The 12,103-nt window shown below is 53.7% G+C and overlaps 1 protein-coding gene across 2 annotated transcripts; it reads right to left on the reverse strand.

Moving 5' to 3' along the window:
- Nucleotides 1–461: 461 nt before the first annotated feature.
- Nucleotides 462–10,219, reverse strand: Il9r (interleukin 9 receptor). Of its 2 annotated transcripts, none has more exons than XM_021657603.2 (9): nucleotides 10,192–10,219; nucleotides 6,154–6,273; nucleotides 5,733–5,844; nucleotides 5,463–5,641; nucleotides 4,861–5,006; nucleotides 4,297–4,507; nucleotides 3,744–3,849; nucleotides 3,029–3,113; nucleotides 462–2,313 (listed from the first exon to the last, which is right to left on the reverse strand). In XM_021657603.2, exons 1-9 carry the CDS (start codon nucleotides 10,217–10,219, stop codon nucleotides 1,879–1,881), a joined length of 1,422 nt encoding a protein of 473 aa, XP_021513278.1. In that variant the 3' UTR covers nucleotides 462–1,878. The 2 variants fall into 2 exon arrangements, with proteins under 2 accessions (XP_021513278.1, XP_021513276.1); XM_021657601.2 differs by having other exon boundaries at nucleotides 4,297–4,510.
- Nucleotides 10,220–12,103: the final 1,884 nt, after the last annotated feature.

A 12,103-nucleotide genomic window follows, 5' to 3' on the forward strand; every position in this document is an offset into this window, starting at 1 on the left:
ACAACGTTACGAACGGGCTCAGAAGTCATCTTTGCCCCACCATTTCTCCCACACTCGCTTTTTTAAAACCCTTCAAATATCAAGAGGACTCCTGTTGGCTCCGTGCTTGAAGGCTCTAAATATGCACAAAGGCGTCCATCTGCTCAGCCTGTTTCTGTCCCCGCCATTGGGGTAGCCTCTAGTCTCAGTCCGGAAGAGGTTGCTCAGAAGGAAATAAATGTGAAGCAAGGCTTGAAACAAACCCTCCCCTGCAGGGTCATGGCCTTCATGGCATCTCCACTCGAGACCCCTGAACATCAGAGCAAGGGAAAACAATCCACAGTATTAGCCACCAGTTTCTGGTACTCTGTTAGGGCAGGCCTAGGAAAACAACAGTCACATTCTAGTCCTCCCACCACCCTCTCTGGGCCACCCCACAAGGCAGTTACGGGTGTCGGTGTCCTTCACAGGCTGCTGAGGAATGGTTGCTTCCAACTCTCTCTAGTGGCCCTGGCTGGCTTCAGCTTTTTCTCCTAGAAACAGTGGAAGGTTAGGGACAGAAGGTAGTAATGATGGTTTAAACGAGAAATGAACCTGAACAGATAGGCTCAGAGAGTTGAACACTTGGTGGCGCTGTTTAGGGAGGTTGTGGAGCCTTGCTAGGGTGAAAAACGTCAGGGCTCTTCGCTCTGCTTCATGCTTTTGACTGAGATGTGAGCTCTCGGCTTTGTAGCGTTACGTTTTAACTCTGTTTTAATGGGGCTTCTTATGCCTCTACCTTCCTTCTCCAACCTTTATCCCTCCTGATACCTTCCAGCACCCCAACCCTGGGTAGGAGAGAAAGAAGGTGAGTGGGGAGAGGGGGCGGCGTGCTCTTTGGTTACTTCCAGTTGTTTAGGGCCCTCGGGTTCTTTGGGGCAAGTCCGATCTCAGTTGTCAGGATATCTGGTAGTCCAGCTAACCAGTAAACTAGCAAACGCAGCAGCAGCCTTCTTCCTTCTCCGATCGTCCCTCAAAGCTACTTCCTCAGAAGCCTGAAGAGGCTGTTATCAATTGACAAAGACCACGCCCCCCTCCTCTCCGAGTCACTGAAGGAGGTTGTTATCAGCTGTGGAGAAACTAATGCGGCCCTATGTCCCATGGTTGGGATTAAAACAAAAACGTAACATCACTGGGTTTTAAAGAAAGCAAAACTTCCACTACACAGCTTCCTGTCCCTGCTGCCACACTGGCCCCTTGCCACCAGGCCTCGGCACCAGGATGTATTATTCCTATTCCTCTCGAACCTTAAACCAAAACAAGCACTTTCTTCCATAAGCCGCTTTTATCACATCAACAGGAAAGCAATTAACACACACGGGTTAATTACTTTGTTCTCTGAATCACCCAGTGAGACTCCATCCTGCTGATCTTAGAACCCTGAAAGCTGGGAGACGGTCAATCTCAGCTGCTCGAAGCTCCAGAATTCTCTCCAGCCCCAGCCACGCACAGTCTGGAAGGTCAAATGTCGTTTTGACTTAGTGCAGAAGGCACCTCAGGAAAGCACAGAGGGAGGACAATTCACTCGTGTCTCAGCAGTGTCCCTGGGCTCAGGCTAACCCTTTAAAGGCATGAGGACAGGCCAAGCTGCCTGTCGGTCGAACCCTCTTTTCAGGCCTAAGACAAAGCCCGAAAGAGGAGAGGGTGGCGGGTGCTGGTGTTAGGATGAGACTCCAGCAGAGGGGTGAAAAGCAGCCGGTTGCTTCCATCACCACAACTGCATCCTCTCCAGAGTTCCCTGCCCCCACCCAAGGGTAAGCCCCAGGGCCTTCGGTTCATGCATGGTGCGTCTGGCTGAGGCTAAGTCTGGTGCCATCCAAGGGTAGGAGGGAGGACAGTGCCCACATTCCCTGGTAGGTGTCAGGCCCTGCTGGACACAGGAAGGGCCATAAGCTGAGCCTGTGTGAGCTCGGGGCTCTGGGTGAGTTCTGGGAAGGCTGAGAGCTGGCACTCCTCACAGCAGTCCAAGACACAATAGTCACTGCTTCCACTGTCTGAGTCTAGAGGAGGGGGCCTGGGAGAGCCCAGGGGGGCCCAGTCCTCCTGGGGCAGGTAGGCAGATGGCTGTCCTTCCAGCTCCAGACAGCCTGTGGGCAGCACATTCTCTGAGCTTGGGGGCTCTGGGAAGCCAGAGCCCATGTACTCCCACTTCAGGCCGGAAAACTGCACAGGGCACGCCGGGCTGTAGGTGAGTGCTGTGATAGCCTCCCAGATGCTGGACTCCGAGCCTCCTGATGGAGTGCTGACATCATCCTGTCTCGGTTGTGGTCCGGCTCTGTGGGCCCCTGCCCAGGTCTGCATCAGATCAGGGGGCAGGAGGGAAGCTCGGTCAGCATGTTCAGGACTCGCTCTAGGAGCCTCCGCCTGCACAGCCCAGGCTCTCTCCTCCACTGTGCGCTACACCCAGAGCCAAGAAATGCCAGTGCCCAAAGCATCACACCTTCCTCCCGGAGGACCCCGAGTCTCTTCAGACCTCCTCAGCCCAAGGCCACAGGCTTATAGCACCAGGTGCCAAAGAGAAAGGAAAAGATGTGACAGAGGGTGACAGGTGCCAAAGGCAAAACAAAACCATGAGAGAATGCTGTCCAGGGTCATCCAGCGGAGCCAGATTCTGGGCACACCCCTTAAATGCAGCTACACACCAAACTAGAGGCCTGTTCTGAAGCACTGTGAAGCAACAGGAGAGCTGACCCTCCCAAAGAATGCTGTCACCCAGCGGGACTAGGAGCCTCCAAAAAATGCCCCCTGTGTCTCACCATCCACCACTGCTATACCCTGACCCATAACACCTCCCGTAAGTACAGGAAAATATGCACCCGTCAGAGCTAGGGTACAAATGTAAGCCTACTTTCTATATAAAGGAGGCTCAGAGCATGAATAAGGACCCCATGGTTGCTCGTGCCCCGCAGTCTAAGCCCAGATTCTGCACCTTCCTGGCAGACTTCTAGGCCATATCTGCCCTGGCAGTGCCACGCTTGACCCCACCTCCCTGAAGTTCCCCTGCACACACCTGGAAGTCCCCATTGTACACACTGTAGAGAGGATGGAAAAATGCCTCGGGAGAGGGAACATTTTGGGAGAAGATTCTCTTCACCCTGCAGCCAAAAGAGAAAAGTCAGGACCAAAGGGACCCAGAGAGAAGCCTTTCCCAAGGCCACATTCCAGAACACCTGAGGTCATTGCCAAAACCAGAGCTCCCTCCTACCTGCCAGAGGCCAGCCCCCTGCATCCAAACCTGTCCTCAAAGGGCCCCTGGGCACAGCAACACATGCCTACCATCTCAGCCACCCAGGAGGCTGAGGCACAAAGATCTCATAAGCCCACTTGTTGAAGACCAAAGTGAGCAACACAGTGACGCCCATCAAAATAAATAAATAAATAAATAAATAAGTAAATAACGCCTCTGGACAGATCCTGGGACGGGAGCCAATGTGGGTCAGTGTGGCCTCTCTGGTTAATGGCCTATGTACCCGTTCACACCATGGCTTGTGTCCTATACAGACTGATCCCCAATAGTGGGTTCAGAGCCCAAAAGCAACCATGTGTCCTTAACTCTCAGATGAAGCCAACAGAGCTGTGTCATGAACGGGCAGCTGTGGTTCCCCAGCCACACACGCACATACACACACACAAATAAATACAGGTGTACCCCAATACACTTACACACATGCCCACAATTCATACACACACACATACACTCACACCCACATACGTTGGCCACCTACCTAGGTGAAAGCTTGAACAGAAGGTGGACAAGGCCAGTCAGCAGAAGAAAGATGGACACAGCAACAAGGATGCTGTCTGACCATCGCCGTGATGGGACCAGGAGGCCTGTGGGCAGAAAGAGTCCACGGTTGTGAATAGCCACAGAGATGTCCCCCTAAGTCCACAGGGCACAAAAGCCAGCATCGGTTCTGTCAGCCGAAGCAGAAAGTGTAAAGTGGGCCTTGCGGTTTGTGTCATATCTGATGTCCCTGCGTTATCTGTACCTCCCCGTTCCCACCTGCCGTATCGCCCGTGCTCATCGCTGCACATAGATAGGATCAGCCCCGTCTCACAAAGCAAGCCCAGGTCTTGTCCAGCCTTAGACTGACACTCCAGCCAGTGTGAAGCCCTGGACACATTTGCTGCTGAGGGTGGCCACTGGCTATGAACGCCTCACACCTCTCAGAAGCGAGGGGAGGGCTTCAGCTTGGTGAGGTGGAGGCGGGGCAGGAGGAAGCAAGGACCAGGGACTCTGTCCAGGCCCTGACAAAGCAGCCGCCCCATGGCACCTACCCTGTCTCCATCTCCGGGGAGAGGGAAAGGGCACGGGCTCGCTCCACTCACTCCAGTGGCTCTTAGAATACTCCCCCTCTGCCACATCATCATAATCCCCCCAGAAAGTCATCTGGACACGCAGTCTGGCCTCGTAGGTGGAACCGGGATTCAGTTCGACGGATTCAAGGACGAGCCAGGTCACTCCAACAATATGGTCCTTGTGCCGGGCCTGCTGCAGGGTTGGGGGGGTATTTGACTGAGTGCAGGGTCCTAAAGAATGGACACACATGCACCAGCAAACCCACTCACTCACATTTACACACACCTACGGGTACATGTACACACTCATCACATTTCCACTCCCGCCCCAGTGTACAGTCACCCATATAAGCACAAAGCACAAACACACTCACATATAAACACACATGTACAAATAGGCACACTCACATGCTATGTGTTCATAGACACACACGCAAGCACAGGCTCGTGCATGCGCATACATCTAGCTCTGGCCCCTTCTGTTCTCACCAATGGCTCTAGCCAGTCCCAGGAGGGAGAGCCCAGACAGCCACTCCGTGTTACCTCCCAGGCCTCTTCCTGCCTCTTGAAAGCCAGCTCATAGCTGAGGAATGGGCTCAGGGGCTCCAGAGCAAGACTGATGCTCCAAGTCAGGACACACCGCTCAGCGCTCACATTGCTCTGCAAATCAGAGGGAGGGTCCAGCTTGACTGCAACAAAGAGGGGCCACGTGAGGCTGCAGCTCCCACTGTGTCCCTCAGTGTGGCCAGAAGTGGGGACCGAGAGCATTCCCTAGGGGGCCTGGTCAAGGGGACCAGGGGGACCTCAACTGAAGACTACCTCAGGAAAGCCACTCTGGGAAAGATTGGCACTGACTTCCTTACGCCCCCACAGCAGGGTAATTTCTGAATCTTGCCTTCCCTTCACGATCGGCTGCTAGAAGTTCTTTCTGGTGCCTTCCTGGAGTCATCCCTGCTCTTCCCCCCAGCTGGCCGCATCTTTTCATTCTCTGCCCAAACCCTGGCCCTGCAGTGGCCGTGATGCCCTCCCTTCCAGGGACTGATCTGCATCTTGCTTGGCAAGGATGCTCAGGAGGAGTCAAAGGCCCAGGGCCTCAACCTCACAGCCCAGCGATGAGGCCCCTGCTGAGTGCTACTCCCACTCACCATGTCTCCTGAGCAGGTATTGTGAGTCCACCAGGCTGACCTGCTCCTGCCCCATGACGCAGCGGTGGAAAGTGACGGTGAAGTTGTCGGTCGGCAAGAACACCTCCTCGGGCGGCAGCACCACGGTACAGGTCCTGTCCCAGAACGTGCACCTGTGCTTGCTGTCCATCACCTGGTTACTGAGACAGCCCTATATTATTAGCACCGTGGACGCTGCCAACCACGGGAACCCTCTACCTTTCCCCGGTAGGCCTGGCCCTCCGTCCTCACCTGGTAAAGAGGAGCCAGGCCCTGGATTCCTGGCCCAGCTCTGGAGCTGACCAGCGGCAGTCAATCCTGAGGACACCGTTGCTGAAGCAAGTGAATGTCCCAAGCTTCGCCCCTGAGGATAGGGACGACGGGAACATACAGTAGTGCCTCAAGGTAAAGCTGAGGTGGGTGGGGAGGATCAGACCAGACAGAGAGGGTCCCAGGGGAAGTTGTTGGGGGCAGGAAGAGAGGCTTGGGAATGGCTGGGTTTTGGCCATGGTACCCGGGCAGAGCTTTGTGGGATGGGAGAGGGTGGGACACTAGAAGACAGGCGCCAGCAGCGCTCGGGCCCATGTTTTTCCCTGGGGTTTCACAGGTGATAACTTGTCCCCTGCTCCCCTAACTCTCTGTGCAGCCACCCCAGGGAGATGTAGTACCCAGCCCTCACCTCCTCCCTGCTCTGGAACAGAAACTGCCCAGCAGATGCAGGAACAGACACAGGTGTAGACCAGGAGCCAGGAGCGCAGGACCTTTTTCACTGCCTTCCTCTCCAAGGTCCAACCTGCAAAAGATGGAACTGTAGGGCCTGTGCTAGGCGCCCTAGGGGAGGCGTGCTTCCCAGGATTCTGCCCAGCAGGTGCCTTTACTGTGTCCTGTGGACGGGACTGGGCACGTCTCTCCAGCTTCACTGATTAGCTGAAGTGTGAAAATGCCACTTGACCCAACCAAAGACTGGTGCCTTCAGCATTCAAGGGCTGAAGATCTCGGGCTCAGACCTCCAAGATCCTATGACAGCAGCATGTCCACACTCACCTACCGTCCTCTGTGACTAGGGAGGAGCCTCTCAGTGTGTTATTCTAGGTTCTGCCATATCTGACTTTATGACTTGATTCTCTATTTGTCTTTGGGTGGGGGTTGAGGGGATTGACAGAGTCTCTCTGTGTGTCCCTGGCTGTCCTGGAAATCACTATGTAGACCAGGCTGGGCTTGAACTCAGAGATTTCCCCCAGCCTACTTCTTCAGTGCTGGGATGTTGGGATTAAAGGCATGAGCCACCACGCCCCAGGACTGCGGAGGTTCTGACAACTGTTCCGTGAAAGGCTGTTCATTCACGATGCAGAAGTGGAGTCACAAAGAGGGCCAGGGCTCTTCTCATGGTCACAGGCTAAACCTCTGTGCATTCTCTCCTGTGTCACTCCTGAAATAAGCTCATCTCAGAGTTCTGACCAGGGAACACAGGGGAAGATGGAAACAGATGTCAGCTCTTCCCAAACTGCCTGTCATGTCCTGTTCTCAGCTGTCCCACAAAAGGGAACTCCCTGAAAAGAGGGAGGCCCTGAACCCTGGGGAACCAGAAACTTAGGAAGTGCCTGACTGTGTGACTCTGCCGAGGCTCTGTCAGTAGAGTCATTTGCATCTACAGATGGCTCACTGATAGCCCCAAGCAGGAAGCAGGGCCACCCTGGTTATACAAGCCTGATTAGTGATAAGGAAGAAGGAAACAAATGCAGAGAGACCAGAGCACCATCCTTAGCACTGCCTCAGCAAGCAGCACCCTGGCCCACCTGCCCAAAAGCCCATCGGCACAACCCCAAGACAGACTTCAGTTAACTCTAACCCATCACCCAGCAGTCTGCTCCGTCTGTCTGCACCTCTAGACAAACAAACCCATTAAGGCTTTGTCTTCCGCTGGGATAGAGCATGCATTGTGGGTCACCAAGGCCATGAAAGCTAAGCTCTCCAGGCAGTGTCTGTCTCCTGTTCGGACAATTATTGGCAGAGCAGGGATCAGGCTATCAGCACACTCCTGGAGTATGTGAAAGCAGGACCCTAGAGTGACAGAACCTTGACGGGTCAGCACTGCTACTGCTTTCAGCTGAGAACTGATACAGACCTCAGGGACCACCTTGCCACCACCAGAGGAAATCAGCCCATGGCTTGAGATCAGGGAGAGGAGTGATTTCCCCACCCAATATACCCCCTTCCTAGCTGGGGACAGAGGCAAGTGCACCACAGATGGAAACGGCCAGATGTAATCCGAAGCCACGTAGCCATCGCGTGGGCGGAGAGCATTTCCTCTGCTGGGGGTACCTCCATCTGCACTGGGTGACTTGGGAAGGGTGGGGTCACTGCCCTCCTAATGATGAGAAAACAGACACCCAGAGAAACCAGGGTGTCTGGTGATGCCTGGCCCTTCTGTTTTGGGAAGGGGTTCCACAAACTTTCACTCCATCCATGAACTTTTTGAGAGCAACATGTGACTCCCGGGGCATGACCCTGAACATCATAAGCCTCTCTCTCCCCGGAGCTCTACCAGCACAGCTTTGGAGCTATCACCGACAGGAGGACTCCCTTCCTTGACAGACAGACCTAAGGCCAGGTACTCAGCACAGAGGCAGACAACTGAATACTCGCCGGTCCTTGAAGAAGCTGGGCTGGGTGGGCTCCAACTATCTGACCACAAGCCAGACACACCACACTACAGAACCACGTGAGAACCCGGAGAAACCAACATCTACCATCCAGTTTTGCCTGCATGTATGTGTGCGCACCACGTGTGTGCCGACAGCTGTGAGCCACCGTGTGGGTGCTGGGAACTGAGTCTGGGCCCTCTTCAAGAGCAGCAAGTGCTCTTAACCACTAAACTATCTCTCCATCTTCTCTTTTCTTTTTTCCACGATACTAGGCATGGGCCCCAAGGCTTTCTGCACGGTAGGCATGAACCTACCAATAGAGACATCCCCAGACCCTCCCTTCTGTCTTAAGAGGGGTGGAGGGACTCCCTAGTCTCTTGACCACCCACAAAGCCCACGGAAATGGAGAAGGATGGAAGGAGGCCGTTCTCTAGGTGAACCTTGATCCAGCAGTATCTTCTCTTGGGAAGAAGATGCAGCAATGCAGACACCCTGCCCTCCAGGAGTCGCAGGAGCCTGTGGCCTGTGGAAGCTGTGCCAGGAAATGGGGCTGGAGGTGGACACAGGATCCGGCTTCCCTTTGGAAGCCCTGCAGGGCCCTCCCCTAGCACCAGTGAGATAGCCAAGCCTGCTGTGCACAGGGTGTGTGAGGACACTGATGATGCTAATGCAGTAGGGATGCCAAGAGCCGGGAAGGATGGGGCCAGCAGACCAGCTGGGTGAGGACCGAGGTGGCAAGGACTGGAAGGAGCAGAGATGGCTAGGCAAAAAAAAAAAAAAAGCACCTTCCCACATGCTTCCTGCAGATTCCCACATGCTTCCTGCAGAAAAGGCAACTAGTTGGGCAGGTACCCGTGGCACACATGGCTAGAGAAAAGGCTGGACCCATAAGTGGTGGGTGTACCAGGGAAGGAAAGAAGGGTGAGGGTCTGAGCAGCATAGGGAAGCTGAAGGGTTGGGGAGGTAGTGTTCCTCCTGGCACTCTTACTCCCTCCCTCGATCTGGCTTCTTTACCCATCCTGAAGTGCTTACCCACCTTCCGGCCTAGCTTCCTTGCCTGATGGGATGAGTGTACCCAAGCTCAGCCAGCTCTGGCACCTGAACAAGAGGTCCTGGCTACAGGCTCAAGCAGCTGTACTGACACTATATACTTGAAGGGTGGTGGGTAGGAGGAAGCGGAGCCCCACCATTCCCACTGCCGTTGTGAGGAAGCTATGCCCTGCCCTGCACTAGCAAAGGGCCTCCCGTGCAGCCACTTGCAGGCAAAGCTGACTAAGCCAGTTGGGTAACCTCGTGTGAGGACCCGATAACGTGTGTCTCTTGCACCAGCCCAACTCCTTAACAAAAATGCCCGTACCACCCCCCTATCAAAGCCACCCTGCCTCCGGTGGTATCCATACCTTTTCACCAGAGTGGGTGCGGTGGGTTATAATTCACTCCTAGGAGGCCAAGCCCTGGCCAAGAGTGAGCCCAGGGCCTCGGCGTCCTAGGAAGATCAAGTTGGGGAAGAAAGGGGGAATCCCAGCAAAACAGTCTTTTGATGCCCAGAAACAGACTTCTGCTTAATCACGAAAGCCTTCCCTTCCCAGCTCCTAACCCCACGGAGCCAACCTTCTAGAATTCCTCCCAAGTATGCTGCCTCCCGGATCCTCTCCAGCACGAAGTTTTCAGAAGATCTGGGGGTTTAGAGGGACTTTACCAACCCTGGGCCTAAGCTGTTAGGTTTGGTTCCCCACCCCGTCCCACCCCACCCCAAAAAAAAACCTCAATCATTGAGAAAGCAAAGCTTCTTCCATAATTTGCAACACAGCCTGGCAAACTTGGTGTCCTCCCTCTGTGGATTCAGGGCACAAACACACTGACCTCAAGACCCACTCCCACTGCACCCCACCCTAAACCTTGCAGTTCCTCATTTCATGACAGTCTTTGCAAAGATACAATGTCTGGGCATGTTCAAGACCAGGACACTTAACAAGGTCAGGGGAGGGTGATGTCGCCCATGCCACCGGGGGCACAGTATCTCTCTGCATCGATCTGAGAAGAGAGAGCCCTAAATACAGACTCACCTTCCACGGCGCATCTTCCCGGGGCCATGGAGAGTCTCGGGCAGGCCCAGCCAGGAGGTGACTTGCTGCCAACTGTCCTAGGGTGCACTGCAAAGCCCCTTACCTGATGCACGAGATAAGTGAGGCGAGCCTCCCAGCGGGCTGACACAGGCCACCCACATCTAAAACCACAAGACATCACAGAGCTGCTGTCCTCCACGGAGCTGATTGCCTGTCGCCACCTGTTGCAAGCCAGAGAATGGGGAGGTGGGATGTCTTCCCTCCCCACACTGCCATCACACAAGGATGGCAGACATTTGTCTAGACACAGAGTGCTCCTTCCTCCCGGGAGGCGCCACGGGAACAGCCCTGGAGGCAAGGACATGGGACAAAGCGGTGCTTGAGCAAGACCCCTTCTAGGATTTCCCACTTCCAGGTTTTTCTGAGACACAACACTGGCAGTAAGTGTGGGTGCTAAACGTAAGCAGAAACTCAGTTGAGAAAAACAAACAAAAATAAATAGATAATAAAGAACACAGAAAGAAAAGAAAACAGCACAACAGGGACTGTGGAACAGGAGCTCCTTACCTCTTCCCAATAGATGCTGTGTGAACACAGGCACTTTATTTGTTTGTTTGTTTGTTTGTTTGTTTATTATCTATTTATTTGTTTATGTGAGGAAATGCCTCTCTATTACGTGGCTCTGATTGTCCTGGAACTCCTTATTTGAAGCAGACTGGCCTCAAAACCTAACAGAGCTCCACCAGCCTCTGCCTCCTGAGTGAAAGGTGTGTACCATCACACTCAATTTTACTGTTTTTTTCAGCTGTTTCAGCTGAATATATGTCTGTGCACCACGTGTGTTCCTGGTGCCCTCGGAGTTCAACCAAGAGAAGTCAGCTCCCTGGTTTCCAGCTGCCAAGCGGGTGCTGGGAATCAAAGCAGATGCTCTGAAGGAGCAGCCAGTGCTCATACCTGCCGAGCCGTCCCTCCAGCCCAGCCCTGATGCCCTTTCAGCTCAGTGAAGTGACTTTCGTTACCTGACGCTGTGCTGTGGGCTTCGCAGCCTCTCTGTGCCCCTGGCTTTCGGCGACACCCTTCAAGGTTGGGGCGTGCAGTGCCCCACACCTTCCGCGGCAGTGGGTTCTGCTTCATAACACTACAGAAACACACGGTTCTGAGTGCCGATCTTTCATGAACAGAATCGGTGCTTCACTTCTTAAAAAGTGCCACAGGTTTAGCATTTTTATTCTGCGTTTGGAGAACAGGTCTTATTATGTAGCCTACGCTCACCTTGAACTTTTGGTCTCAAAATAATCTTCCAGCCTCAGCCTCCAGAGCTGCCTTCTTTTTCCTTCTTTGAACATTATTTACTTATTGTGTTTGCGAATCTGTGCACGTGTTCTGTGCTGCATGTGTGGAGGTAAAAGAACAATTTGTGAGGCTCCATTCTCTCCTGCCCCATGTAGATCCTAGGGATCAGGTTCAGGTTGCCAAGCCTGGCAGCAAGCACCTTTACTCACTAAACATCTCACCAGCAACCCTGACTTTTTTTTTTTTTCCTCTGAAAGTATTTTGTTGGTTGACTGGTGGGTCTGTTTCATAACTGTGTGATCCAGGCTATTCCAGGATTCAAATTCCCCTGCCTCTGCTTCCCAAATGCTGCAATTACAGATGTGTGCCACCATACCGGACCAGTGGATGTTTTCACTTTCACTCTTATGTTACATGTGTTTGTGGGGGAGGGTGCTATCTCACCAGCCTAGCGCATTAAAATTTTGCGGTCCTGCCATGCATATCCACACCAAGAGTAATCAGAGATGAGCCAGGAGAAAGGCTGTTGCCAAGGAGGACTGATGCGTCCATAAGCATTAATGCCAGTTTATACACACACACACACACACACACACACACACACACACCAGGGCTGGCA

Source organism: Meriones unguiculatus, chromosome 11 (genome assembly GCF_030254825.1).
Source record: "Meriones unguiculatus strain TT.TT164.6M chromosome 11, Bangor_MerUng_6.1, whole genome shotgun sequence".
Taxonomy (NCBI): domain Eukaryota; kingdom Metazoa; phylum Chordata; class Mammalia; order Rodentia; family Muridae; genus Meriones; species Meriones unguiculatus.